The sequence below is a fragment of the Macrobrachium nipponense genome, chromosome 7, assembly GCF_015104395.2.
Source record: "Macrobrachium nipponense isolate FS-2020 chromosome 7, ASM1510439v2, whole genome shotgun sequence".
Classification (NCBI taxonomy): domain Eukaryota; kingdom Metazoa; phylum Arthropoda; class Malacostraca; order Decapoda; family Palaemonidae; genus Macrobrachium; species Macrobrachium nipponense.
This window is the reverse complement of record NC_061109.1, coordinates 60,091,779-60,106,778: the sequence shown is the minus strand read 5'-3', so window position 1 is coordinate 60,106,778 and position 15,000 is coordinate 60,091,779. Positions and strand designations below refer to the sequence as shown.

Genomic DNA, 15,000 nt, shown 5'->3' with positions numbered 1-15,000 from the left:
TCATACCCTCGGACGAAAGTGGCTTCGTTTCCTCCCGCCCTCTTCGTCTTCCCCCACTGGCTCTTCTTGCCCAGACCCAGAGGATCCTCAAATCTCAGTGACTTCGTGAGGCTTTTCCAGCCAATGGTAACAGTCCCATCAGAGTCTCTGTATCTTTCATTGGCGCCGTTAATCAGTGCACCTCACACTGTGCAGTGCAGATAGTACTAAAGTGTCTTTCCAGCGTCCTTTCAGCCCCTAGCGGCACAAAATTCTTAGCGTTTTACTTTACCCCCGTTCCAGCTTCCTTTCTCCACCCTTTTTGTTCAACACTTTCCACTGCTAATTTTAGTGCAATTGCCTGGTTTTTCTCAGTTTTACCTTTAGTCCTTGTACTTCCTCTCCTTCACTTTCTGGGTCTCTTTATCTTGTTGTCTAACCACTCTATCTCCCTCTGAATGACCGAAAGTGACCCAGTGCTTGGCATGACAGACTAAATTTCATAAATAAGTCATAACGTAAATCACAATTTTCCACCGGCAGGGAAGAAATCACTGCTTGGTATCATACATTCAACATTTCATCACTCAAAAAAAAATTTTTTTTCTTTGTTGGTCAAAATAAACAAATCATTAAATAAATAAATATCATTATAAAAAGCAGGTACCCATATGACTAAGATGTAAAATAAAATGTAAAAACAAAGCACTTAATGATTAATATTATTACAAAAAGCACAAACTCATAGGACTGAGATGTACGACCAAATGTAAAATAAATGCAGCACTTAATGAAAAAAAAATTATTATAAGAAGCTCAAATCCCTAGAACTAATACATAAAACCAAATGTCTGACATATGCCTACTCTATTAATATCAAAATAAGAACATCTTGGAATGCCACAGGTATGGTTCTCCATTCTGGGCACTGGGCTAGTTGTGGTGATCACTATCTGGGTGGCAGCGAGGGTCGAATCAACTTACAAACAAAAACCTACTGAGAGTGTAAACGTGGGCCTAAGCCAGCAGTCTGCTCAAAAACCGCCCACTCTGGGTATTCTCCTGCTTCACGTCTGGGCTGTTCTTTACCAAATGTGTAGGTATTCTTTGAATTTCACTTTGACTTTGAGACTGAAGTATATTTTTTTGTTTTATGCAGGTTCTCCTAAATGTCTTGATTCCTCCATGAAGCTGACATACCCAAATTAGGTTTGCTCTCAAGAGTTTATAAGCTTCTTGAATGGCTATGTTTTTTTTTATCCATGATAGAGTTTTTCTTTGTTTTTTGTTAGTGAACAGTTTGCTTACTAGCATCCATAGGAAAGGTGGTCATGCATTTTATAGCTTGTGGTATTCTGAACTTTGAAAGTAAACATGTTGGTCGCTGTAAACGGTTTTAACTAATTATATTCTTTGGGAGCTTGAATTTTAAGTATATATAGCCTCTGTGGTTTTGTTCCATATGAACAGGTTTCATCTGAATAATTTGCATACTGATCATTATTGAACTTTGAAACTTCAAAGAAAAACAAATTGGAGAACAAATATATTTAAGAAAACCATATGACGCTCCTATACTATGTGTATTTCTTAAATACATTTGTTCTCGAACATGGGGCATTTTGCTAAACATGCAGAATTACTTACAAACTGTACTTCCAATTCCTATGTTGGCACACCCCTACATAAAGAAATTATAAATGGTAGAAGGAAAATAAGTATAGTAGGTCTTAATCCAAAAACAAGCAAGAGACATACCTCTTAAAATGTGGAAGATTGTAAGAATCAGGAAAAACAGAGGCCATAAGTGAATTTCAAAGCTGGGCTGCAAATAAAAAGGAAGTTTTATACATACTGGATAATTTCTGCAGTGTCACATTTACTCAAGACATGAAAAAAGATGACTGGAAAGTATAACTATACCATACATTATTATATCGTTCGATTTACATCATAAATATACTTTAATGGCACGTAACAGATATCACATTGTAAATCAATTAATGGTTGGAAATCAGAAATTAGCAGATTTACCTCTAATGACATTTTTGAAAATGGTAAAATTAACTGACCATTGGAAGAATAAACCTTAACAACGAATGAATGCTTTTTACAAATGCTAAGTCCAGTTTTTATATACCAACAACACTATACATTAACCCACTTTTCAGAAAGTCTTTGCATGAAATCAACTGATTCACTGAGTTTTGCAGACTGGCTTCATAACAACTTGGTCACCAAAACCATAAATTCTGATATATATCTCAAATAATTCTCCAAATTTCCCTGAACAAGTGAATGGAAAATGCTGAGAAAAATATACTATCTCCAATAACTTCTCATAATTTCCCTGAATAGCAATTGAATGGAAAGTGCTGGGAATTTCCAAGATCCTCAAATAGATTCTCCTAATCTTCCTGAACAGCACGTGAATGGAAAATGATAGGAAAATCTAAAATCTCCAGTAAATTCTACTGATTTCCCTGAACAGCAATTGAATGGAAAATCCTGGTTATTTCCAAGATCCTGAACTAAATTCTCCTAATTTCCCAGAATAGCAATTGAATGAAAAATTCTGGGAATTTCCAAGATCCTCAAATAAATTCTCCTAATTTCCCTGACCAGCAATTGAATGGAAAATGATGGGGATTTCCAAGATCCTCATGACACTCTGGTTCATTGGGACATTCATCCTGATGAGGATTTACAGCAGTTTACTCATGGCGAGTCTCACCGTTCCCTCGGTCCAAGTTCCCATTCGCTCGGTGGAGGACCTAGTTTCTCAGACGGCAATTCCATGGAGGCTTGAACAAGGTGGAATTATCCTGCACACTTTCAAGGTAAATCCTCCCTTTGGATTTGTAAAGGTATTTTGTAAATCTTGTTGCACCCCTTTTTCAGAGCATTCCTCCCAGAAGGGTAGTGCTTCATGGTTTTCATAATCTGGATGCAATACTCACAGAACTGTATCCAAAATGTGTAATTAATATCAAAAGTATGTACATGTATTGAGTGAATGGGTCCTCTTTGTGGACTTAATATTAAAAGTATACCTGTATTAAGTGAATGGGGCCATCACTTTCTCTCGATATAATTATTATTCATGGTGTGCACATAACTTTAAGGAACATAGCAAAATGTCATCAACTTCCTATGCATAGTATACAGAGCAGAGTGCCATTTTTTAATCAGAGAAAACTGAAAGAAAAGAAGGTACATATATAGTACGTGTACTACGTACTATAATACAACTGAAAACAAACAATATATAATATATATATATATAAAGATATCAACATAAAAACGTTTGTTTAAATAAACACTGAGTAAGAGGGATAAAATGTCCCAAACACTGGGTAAGAGGGCGTGGTTTTTGAAACAGAAACTTAGTTTTATATATATCAAATCTTGCCTATTACTCCATTTCTCACAATTCCTTCAAATTCATAACCTAACTGTACAGACAGCTGACGTGAAGATGTACAAAACACTGTTGGAGGGCAGTGCTGGATTCTTCCCTGACTGCTATGCTGCCCGTGATGACATTGCAAAAGGCCACTTTGCAGGTGAGACCGTTATTGTATTCTTGCCGCATTTGGTTTTTGTTAAAAAATTTCAGTAATAGTTCAGTGATATTTATTGCCCATTCTGTTATCATTAATGCTTCAACTGTTGCTATTCTCATTCCTTCTTATCACTATACCCCTGGTAAAGTTAATTAATTCAAAGTATGACATTTATATCCAAAAAAATTTCACAAAAAAATATTAATTACAAAGAAAATATCAACTTAACAGTAGGTGATGCAATTGCCACCTTTTGGAGGCAAGCAGACTGACTAGCTCCGGAAAGAGAGTTTCACAGGTAGACAGACAAACAAGACAAATACTAGTTAATTACTCATTCATGAACAAAGCATGCTGCTCTTGAACTTATTACTGCCCTTATTTCACTATCTTCCTATAGTACCTATTGAAAAGTAAAGGGTAATTTGGGCCATGTTACAAATATAGAAGTGGCATGTAACAGTCACCCCAGCTCTAGGGAGAACTTTAAAGTACAGTGCTTAGAGAGGGGGCATGGCTTCCAGAACCTTAATAAAATCAGAGTTAGTTTTTCATTGTAAAACTAAGAGGTCTTATATGTGAACTAGTTAAAGCACAATTTATATATGAGAATGACCATTAATAAACTCACAAAGAGATACTGCTCAGATAGAAGTGCTAATAGAATCTGGATAAAACCTTCCTCTTTCTTCAGAAGGAAAACATCAAACCTTTTTATACACCTCTTTTGAAACTATACTATATCTAATCGTTCCCATGTTAAGACAGGATGGTTTTGGACAAATGAATGTCATGGGACATGGAAATTCAAAAGGAAGAGGTAACTTTTCCTTGAAGGTTAATGGAACATCGACATAAAAGGTATCTAACAGTCAATAAAGCAGTGCAGACAGGATTATTAATTAATAATTATTTACTCATTCCTGTCTACAAGAAAAAAAAAACATTCCAAGCATTCAAGTGCCACTCAATATACCTTAGGATATGGTTAGTGTATTTGAAAAATGACTAAAGGATTATTCATGGAGCTTAACCCTTAAACTCCGAAGCGGTATTTTAAATATCGTCTCCCGTATGCGGTGGGGTTAGGGAGTGAGCGCCGAAGCGGAAAAAATGTTTTTTTTTAAATCACAGCAAGCTTAGTTTTCAAGATTAAGAGTTCATTTTTGGCTCCTTGTTTTTTCATTGCCTGAAGTTTAGTATGCAACCATCAGAAATGAAAAAAAAATATAATTATCACATATAAATATTGGGATATATGACAGCGCGAAAAAAAATTTCATATATAATTGTATACAAATCGCGCTGTGAGCAAAACGCTTAAAGCTAACGATTTAATTTTTTTCCGTTGTATTGTACACTAAATTGCGATCATTTTGGTATATAACACATTGTAAAACGATCAAAGCAACATAGAGAAAATAATATGACAAAATGATGCATGAATTCGTAACGCGCGCACGTAAAATTTTTTTTCAATAATTCACCATAAATCAAAATATTGTTCTAGACTTCCAATTTGTTTCAAAATGAAGATAAATGATTGAATATTACTAGACTGTAAGATTTTTAGCTTACAATTGCATTTTCGACTATTTCTGTCGAGTTAAAGTTGACCAAATGTCGAATTCTTTTTATTTATCGTTACTTATAAGCAAATATTTCGAAAATGAGAAAAGCTACGACCTTTAATTATTTTTTGTTGCATTCTACATGAAATTACGCACATTTTCATATATAAAACTCTATGAAATGGCTAATATGAAACGGAGCAAATATTACGAGAATGCAAAGTAAGCATTTCGGAGATTTGCGGCGGAGAATCCGCGCTCAAGGGGAAGGAAAAAGTTTTTTTCAAGAATTCACCAAAAATCGAAATATTGTGCTAGAGACTTCGAATTTGTTTCAAAATGAAAGTAAATGATTGAATATTACTAGACTGTATGAGTTTTAGCTTACAATTGCGTTTCGACCATTTCGGTAGAGTCAAAGTTGACCGAACGTCGATTATTTTCTATTTATCGTGATTTATATGCAAATATTTCGAAAATGAGAAAAGCTACGACCTTCAATTATTTTGTTTTGTATTCTACATGAAATTGCTCACATTTTCATATATAAAACTCTATGAAACGGCTAATATGAAATGGAGCAAATATTATGAGAATGCGAAGTAAGCATTTCGGAGATTTGCGGCGGAGAATCCGCACCCAAGGGGAAGGAAAAAGTTTTTTTTTTCAAAAATTCACCATATATCGAAATATTGTGCTAGAGACTTCGAGTTTGTTTCAATTTTTTCTACTTATCGGGATTTATATGCAAATATTTCGAAAATGAGAAAAGCTACGACCTTCAATTATTTTTTTTTTGTATTTTAAATGAAATTATGCACATTTTCATATATAAAACTCTATATAACGGCTAATATGAAATGGAGCAAATATTACGAGAATGCGACGTAAGCATTTCGGAGATTTGCTGCGGAGAATCCGCGCCCGGAGGGAAGGAAAAAGTTTTTTCAGAAATTAACCATAAATCGATATATTGTGCTAGACTTCAAATTTGTTTCAAAATGAAGAAAAATGATTGAATATTACTAGACTGTAAGAGTTTTAGCTTACAATTGCGTTTTTCGACCATTTCGGTCGAGTCAAAGTCGACCGAACGTCGATTTTTTTTTATTTATCGTGATTTATATGCTAATATTTCAAAAATTAGAAAAGCTACGACCTTCAATTATTTTTGGTTGTATTCTACATGAAATTGCGCACATTTTCATATATAAAACTCTATATAATGGTTAATATGAAATGGAACAAATATTACTAGAATGTGACATAAGCATTTCGGAGATTTGCGGCGGAGAATCCGCGCGCGGAGGGAAGGAAAAAGTTTTTTTTCAAAAATTCACCATAAATCGAAATATTGTGCTAGAGACTTCGAATTTGTTTCAAAATGTAGATAGATTATTGAATATTACTAGACTGTAAGAGTTTTAGCTTACATTTGCGTTTTTCGACCATTTCGGTCGAGTCAAAGTTAACCGAACGTCGATTTTTTTAATTTATTGTGATTTATATGCAAATATTTCAAAAATAAGAAAAGCTACGATCTTCAATTATTTTTTGTTGTATTCTAATTAAAACTGCGCACATTTTCATATATAAAACTCTATATAACAGCTAATATGAAATGGAACAAATATTACGAGAATGTGACATAAGCATTTCGGAGATTTGCGGCGGAGAATCCACGTGCGGAGGGAGGGAAAAAGTTTTTTTCAGAAATTCTCCATAAATCGAAATATTGTGCTAGAGACTTCGAATTTGTTTCAAAATGAAGATAAATGATTGAATATTACTAGAATGTTATATTTTTGCTTACCAAAAAAATACCAATAAATATATATAATATATATTATATATCTATATACATATATATATATATATATTATATATATATATATATATATGTATATATATATAATAATACTATATATATAAAATATATTATATATATATATATATCTATATATATATATATGCCAAAAATTACAATATATATATAGATATATATATATATATATAATATAATATATATATATATTATATATATAATATATAATCTATATATATATCATAATATATATATATATATATATATTATATATATAATATATATATATGCCCCATATATATATATATATATATATATATATATATATATATATATATATATATATATATATATATATATATATATATATATTATATATATATATATATATATGGGCGGTATTTTTTGGGTAAGCAAAAATATAACATTCTAGTAATATTCAATCATTTATCTTCATTTTGAAACAAATTCGAAGTCTCTAGCACCATATTTCGATTTATGGAGAATTTCTGAAAAAAAACTTTTTCCCTACCTCCGCACGTGGATTCTCCGCCGCAAATCTCCGAAATGCTTATGTCACATTCTCGTAATATTTGTTCCATTTCATATTAGCCATTATATAGAGTTTTATATATGAAAATGTGCTCAATTTCATGTAGAATACAACAAAAAATAATATATATATAATATATATATATCTATATATCTACTATATATATATATATATATATATATATATATAATATATATATATTACATTTTTCTATTCTGGTACGATACATAACTAAAAAGAATGCAGGTGAAACTTCTCTTTTTGCATAAAATAAAATAACATAAAATACATCAATAGATACAGATATATAAAAACTTGTAATAAATATAAAACTAAATATAAAATAAATGCAGAATACTCACTCGTAATCCTGACTCTTCGTACTATTCTTGTTTTCTCCCTCCTCCATTGAAGAGTCTTGCATTTTTTTCATCTCGACATGACGAGGTGGAGGAGGGAGACATGTGCCCTTACTGCTGATGGGCCGCCGCCCTTCTGTGGCCCACTGCGCCCTCCGCTGTCGGTACGTCAGGCGCACTCCAATATATGACCGCATTGTGGTACTTGCGGTCACACTCCCCGAACCTGCAAAGAGCTATTTTGCAGGTGCGACAGAAGAACCGGGTGTCTCTCCTTCTGCCATTCATATGGTACACCCGGCACCGTTTCTGCCTGCGCCATTGTAGGAGCTCCAGTGTGTGATCCCCTGGCTGCAGCTGACACACAGGGTCCGCTATCCGACGAGAAGTCATCTGAGCAGGGGCGGGATCATCAAGGGCAGCGGCGGCAGCAGGGTTGGCGGCAGCAGGGGCGTTGACAGCAGTGGTGGCGGCAGCAGGGACGTCAGCAGCAGTAGGAGCAGAATGACCGAAGTTGGCCCTCCTAACATCTGCCCTTTCCTCTAGGGGCAGATCTGCAGCTCGGGGCAGGGGGGCAGTGATGGAAGGCCACTCATCGGGATTAAAGTTGATGAGGGCATTCCCGGCTGCCTTGAGAAACTGGATGTGGGACAACCTCCAGAGATCTGGATTGTAGTACCCACAGTAGAGGATGTAGGCATTCTGGAGGGCCAACTGAAGAATGTATTTGAGGAGCTTCTGTGTCCACCTCCTGGTTCTCCTGGCGAAGGGATAATACTGGATGAGTTGATCAAAGAGATCAACTCCTCCCATGTGCCTATTGTAGTGCCCAATGACGGTAGGCTGCTCGACACGAAACTCCTCATACATAACTCGGCCCTGCCGACGTGTCTTCTTCTGCTGCACGATCTCCTCTTGGATGAGTTCATGACTCGTCATAATCATGGGGACAAGTCGGACCCCCTTCCAACAGATGACGAAGACAGCTCCCTTCCGCCACCACTCTGTCTCTCCTCTTGCCAGATATTGCGGATGGCTAGCGAACATCTTGAGGACATTCGGGGCCCCACGCACCAACCAAAGGGTACCACTGACGTGCACACCTGCTTCATACAGTTCCTGGGCCAGGGATACCGAGTTATAATAATTATCCATAAACAGGTGGTATCCCTGGTTACGGAAACGATCCACAAAACTGAACAGTGTCACGCAGCGTGGAGAAGACCCCGGAATACACGGAGAAGTCCACAACGTATCCAGTTTTGGACTCCATAATAAAAAAAAAAGTTTCACTCCATATTTCTTCAGCTTCTTGGGGTTATACACTTTAATGCTAAGACGTCCTTTGTAAGGCATCATCCCCTCATCCAAAGAAAGGTTCTTGCCAGGAACCACGAGAATTTTGCACCGTTCACGAATGTACTCCAACACTGGGCGGACTAAGATGAGGCGATCGGGGTTATTCCGGGGTATGGCCCTTCGGTTGAAGGCGTTGAAATACCTGTCCAATGCCAGGAAACTATCATGGGGCATAACGCCGGGCACATTGGGCGTACTTAAAAAAAAATTCTGCCTCCAATATTGCCTGATGCCGGCAGCAGGCATCATACCAAAAAACTGTGGAGCCCCAAAAAATGCGCCATGTCGGTGAGGTTGCAGCCCCGCCAGCGATACGACAATGTCGTCCGTAGTTCATCACGTCAGTACCGAGCGTAGTCCGCCGTCTCTGCTACCAGGTATTCCAGCAATTCCCGCGTAAGGAACAGCTGAATGAACCCCAGAGCAGTGAGAGGAACTGGTACGGTTAGCCCAGGTGCTGCCATGAATGGGTGCATGTTAGGTGGGGTGGAGTCCTCCAACCACACCTCGTCGCTCTTGAATGACCGGCCTTCACCTTGGCTGGCGTGACACTCCGACCTTCTACGTGCCCGTGTGGGCGCATGCGCACGTGCTTGGGCATGGTTTCGCACTCGAAACCCCCCCACTGGCCCATCTCCCTCATTTAGGCCCTCGCTTTCTGTGTTGTCATCGGCGACAAAACTAGATGAAGTTATCTCCTCTTCCTCCTCCTTCTCCTCAGATTACCCCTCATACGCACTAAAACCACTAAATTCTAGCTCACTTTCGGGATGTGACCCTCGAACGGACATTGGGGGCAAATATTCATCATCACTAACATCGGGAGTGATGTCCTCGTCACTAGATGACCAACAGCCATCAAAATGAGGACTTGCGACATGCTACCGATCGAGCTCTAAAAAGTAATCGTCAATGTCCTTTGGTTCGAGGCCTCCCAAATGCCTACGAATGCCCCTAAGGACACCCCGATGCTTCCTAGGGGTTACTAAAGGCACACGGGACACATGTTGTGGTCCTTGAACACTTTCGTCCACACGAGGCCGCATGGAACGGCATTGAGGCGCGAGGTCATCTAGGGTACTTGGTCCCTCACCAGCATCCAAGTCCAAAATACGTCTCACACAATCCCTCCCGAGGGGTAAAACGTGCCTTTCACACTCCATACGTCATTGAGACATCTCTACGTACGTCTAGTACCACCACAAATACTCAAACTCTCGCAAAAGTTCGGCAAAGCACAGTTGCGGCAAAAGATTGCTCACGGACGACGCGTCGCTGATGTTGGCTGATGCAAGAAGGAGGCATTTCGCGCATGTGCACCTGGGTCACGCTGGTAAACAAAACAACAGCTTGATCCGTGAACTCCCAGCATCCCCCAAGGCGCGATTCGAATTTAAAAAAAAAAACTTTTTTTTATCCACGTACCATACGTCCAATCGGCATACGACAGACAATTTTAATCAACGTTTAATACATCCAATCGGAGGTTAAAGTTTTTTAAGAGTGACAAAAGCTAGGGTTACAAATGATGCTGCTACAATTAATATTTTATTTCATTTATGAGACATGCATTCTTAAATAAATAACAAATCACAAAATACCAGTCAATCTTCACCTCCAGAAGACACATTTTTAAATACCTAACAAATAAAAAGTACTATCACTCTCAATCTTCAAAACAAAGGCTAAACCTATAGAACAGTAAAAATCCTCAACCTCTGTTTACTACAGTGATAATTTTGTATGTGATTGAACAGTAATAGTTAAATGTGACATTTGGCTCTTTTTCCACCTCTTCCTACCACTGTACTATTGCAAAATGCATAATAAGCTTGATGGTGTCATGAATTAACATTGACTACTTCCAGGTATGTAGTATATGCAACAGGCTGAGCGGGAACCTCATGTAAACCACATAAGATAAGAGTGTTAGAAATTACCATTTAATTTACTTCCAGGTATATGTGACAGTCTGAGTAGGAACCCCATGTAAACCACATAAGATAAGAGTGTCAAGAATTACCATTTAATTTACTTCTAGGTATATGTGACAGTCTGAGTGGGAACCTCATGGTGGCTAAGACTTTTTCTGCAACAGCAAGATGTGATTACTTCACTCCCAGGGAAAATATTGTAACTCACTCCTACACCTTAGTTTTGCAGAGAAATTCTCTTCTAATGGAAAGTTTAAGATTTTGGTGAGTTTTCTGTCTCTTAAAATTAAGATACGGCATTATGTTGGTTTTGACCTACTTACTTTTATTGATATTGTGTATACCGTAGGAATTACAATTTTCAACAGAATAAAGATTGTGATACCTTCATACTCTGCTCAAGACTATATATCTCATTAGGAAGCATATAGTATACCGAATTACACATACATATATCTGAATATAAAACTGTAGCTTTAATAATATCATTCAAGGGACAATTCATAAGTACTGTACATACCCTATTATACCACGCACTGTATGACACTGGATAATTCATTTATCTCAATATGAAAGAAAATGTAGTGAACTTCCCATTGGATGTTATATTAAGGTACTTCAAATATGTGCTATGTAAAAACAACTATGTAATCATGACCTACTGTAGAGTGCGGCTAGCTCTTCAAGCTACTGAGGTTTGATACGAACTTTCGGACAAATATTAGAAAAAAAAATTACAGAAAGTTTTATTAGAAAAATGTCTTAGAAGATAATTAAACTTTAAGTGAAACTTCAGATACTTATAAATAGTTAAGTATCCAAGATCATGTGTATGTAATCAACAGCAGCTGGCAAAGTAATAATGAAATATTAAACCCATTAACTTTTTCATAATCGTAGGTTACAAGAATTACAAGAGCATGGATGGATTGATCATCTCATCAACCAAGTGGTTAACAACGGAACCCAATGCAAATTACCTCCGGGAAGAGAGGAGGGCCAGCAACCAACAGCTCCCCTCAATATCAGACAGTTGTGGGGGGCATTTGCAATACTTGCCTCAGGTAGCTACTTGGTAGAATTTAAGCTCAATTTCATGGTGTATTAGTCTTGGCAGATCATGGTTGCATTGTGTAATATGTAATCATATGTGTTAGTTAAACCATTCAGGAAATGACAACTGTTTTGTGATAGCCCTTCCAAGTATGACATACGTACACTTGAAAATTTCCAAGTCATCCCACATAATTTCTGGCCTCAATTAAACTGTTCTTTACAATTGTCATTCAATTTAAAGTTGAGGTTACAGTTCCCTTTCTCAGTTCTACTGCACCTTAAGGTGCTCAGGGGAACAACAGCCAGGTTAATCCCAACCCCACTACAGATCCCACACTACAGCAGTAAGTGATCCTGATACAGACCCAGTGATTCTTCATTACCCTGGAGGAGGCATGAACTCCCTACATCTGAATAGGATACCAAGACATTAACCACTATACCAGCGACAGATAACCTAAAATAAACTATCACAATAATGTAGCTATTAAGTGCATTAGTGTAAGTTGAGGTGCTAATGTATTTTTCTTTTTATTCAGGAATATGTGGTGCTGCTGTAGCATTTTTGGTTGAATTCTGTGCTCAAAGGATGAACTAATATCTCTTGGAAAACAAATACCTGTGAAACTACTTCAATAAATTTATTCAGAAGCAATTTAAGTTTTTTATACTTTGTATTTAGGGATCATAAGAAATAAAATTAAAAGCTTTCATAAAATAAAGATCATTACGATACTGCAAGCTACAAAAACGAAATACTGATGCAACAAAATGTTGTATAAGAATTTATCTTTTTAAGAATAGAATGGCATGCAGACTTTAGGTCAAAGGTCAAGTGCTGGGACCTATGAGGTCATTCAGCGCTGAAAGAGAAATTTAAAGTACAGGCTTGAAAGGTGTAATAGGAGAAAAACCTCGCAGTTGCACCATGAAACACCTGGTAGAAGAAGGTGGAAAGAAAGATGGAAGAGAATATGATTGGAGGTACAGTGAAAGGAATGAAAGTCTACACAGCACTGTGTGAGGTGCATGACAACATATGGGTTGGTATATACCATCATATCAGAAGATCAGTTTTAGAATGAATTCCTGCCTTGCACAACTGATATATGCAACAGAAAGAGCAACCAAATGAGAGGGGTTTCCTTTACATTCTCTGTGTACTATTACAAAACTTGATAATTAACATGACTGTCTTCTTACCATCTCTGATGATTTTGTTTGTTTGTATGGTGTTTTTACATTGCATGGAACCAGTGGTTATTCAGCAATGGGACCAACGGCTTTACGTGACTTCCGAACCATGTCGAGAGTGAACTTCTATCACCAGAAATACACATATCTAACACCTCAATGGAATATCCGAGAATCGAACTCGCAGCCACCGAGGTGGCTAGTCAAGACCATACTGATCACGCCACTGAGGCGATGGTTTTCTTGTGTAAGGTTTCAGTGATACGTAATCTTTAGACTGCTGACTTCATGATAACTGAGTCATAAAGTGAGTAACCCAATTTCCAAAACTCATATGTCAATATAGAATTTTATCTTTTATCTAAATTTTTCTTTGATTATTCCTTTTCTGTACTTTTTCATTGACTTGAGTGAATTTTATGATCTGGTACTGATTTTTCCGACTTATTTAATTGTGATTTTGGACATTTTTAAAAAATGACAAATTTTTAATAACTAACAAACCTGCCTTAAAACATAAGGGGAAAATTCTCTAGCACCTGCTGGAGTCTGGCTAAAAAAAAAAATTGCAGAAGGATTTGGAGGCAATGGGAGCCAACAGGGACGAAGGAGGAGGAAGCAGCCCAAACTGATTCACCCCATCTACACAGTGACGTACCAGTTTTCTTCAAGCCAGGTAACTGAATGAGGGGTGGCTTGAGGTGAGCCATATACGCTAAGACCGAAGGTTTGTTAGTTATGGAAAATACAAACGGATTAAAAATTTGTCATTTGTTAATAAACAGAACAAAATTGAATCTTGACGTAAGGGGAAGACTTACTCTTGAAGGGCGAATAAGGAAAACCTCAGAACCAACTGGAGGTTCAGCCCACCTGGGCTCACTTCCAAAGATAGGAAGGAGTCATAAGCCTCTGATCTGTTAACCATAAGTTTACTGAACAGCCAGACATCCAAGCTAAGAGACAGTGTGAATTCATATCTACACTGTGTCTTGGAGGATGGTACAGAACCTGTAATTGTCAGAGACAAAATCTATGTTAGCCACCAACCTTGTTTGCTATCAGTTCCTCTCTCCTCCTCTAAGAGACAGGAAGGGAATTTGTATTGTGTACGAACAATCAAATATAACAAAATAAAATAGAAGCTCGCTCACCTGTATCTAATCAGTTCCAGCACATGATGGACCAATTCTCTCCACTGCCCGCTATTTGAACTGAAAAAGAAAAAGAAAGAAGACCAGTCATCCCATTCAATCTCCTTTTCATAATGAACATCGGGGCACTGGACGAGATTGTACACAACTTGTTGAGCAATCACCACCAAACCCAAGCAAAGTGTCCAAAGACCTGTGGGCAACGTACCGTAGATAGAAGGATATGAAGAAGGTTTGGCGAAGCCATCTATACTGGCCTTCAAAATACCGTGAACCAACGAGTTCTTTTTGACAGCCATGGAAGGGGCCTTGGCCCCTAACATTGTGTGCTCTTGCTCATACTGTACAGGCAGTCCCCAGGTTATGACGGGTTTGGCTTACGACGTTCCGGATTAAGGCGCTTTTCAATTATATTCATCAGAAATTATTTCCAGAGTTACGAACGCTACA

The 15,000-nt window shown here is 37.3% G+C and overlaps 1 protein-coding gene and 1 long non-coding RNA gene across 2 annotated transcripts in view; one reads left to right on the top strand and one right to left on the bottom strand.

Moving 5' to 3' along the window:
- LOC135217292 (glutamate receptor 3-like) overlaps nucleotides 1-12,856 on the top strand; it is a 13,394-nt gene extending 538 nt beyond the window's left edge. The window contains exons 2-8 of the mRNA XM_064253044.1: nucleotides 1-126; nucleotides 886-1,075; nucleotides 2,605-2,819; nucleotides 3,443-3,545; nucleotides 11,254-11,410; nucleotides 12,047-12,210; nucleotides 12,742-12,856. The exon at nucleotides 1-126 is cut by the window's left edge and continues 33 nt beyond it. Coding sequence (XP_064109114.1) covers nucleotides 1-126; nucleotides 886-1,075; nucleotides 2,605-2,819; nucleotides 3,443-3,545; nucleotides 11,254-11,410; nucleotides 12,047-12,210; nucleotides 12,742-12,800 — 1,014 coding nt within the window. The 3' untranslated portion in view covers nucleotides 12,801-12,856. The remainder of the gene's footprint in view (nucleotides 127-885; nucleotides 1,076-2,604; nucleotides 2,820-3,442; nucleotides 3,546-11,253; nucleotides 11,411-12,046; nucleotides 12,211-12,741) is intronic.
- Nucleotides 1-14,611, bottom strand: part of LOC135217293 (uncharacterized) — a 102,414-nt gene extending 87,803 nt beyond the window's left edge. The window contains exons 1-2 of the long non-coding RNA XR_010315097.1: nucleotides 14,551-14,611; nucleotides 1,738-1,804 (exon numbers count right to left, since the gene is read on the bottom strand). This is a non-coding gene — a long non-coding RNA (uncharacterized LOC135217293). The remainder of the gene's footprint in view (nucleotides 1-1,737; nucleotides 1,805-14,550) is intronic.
- Between the last annotated feature and the right edge of the window lie 389 nt (nucleotides 14,612-15,000).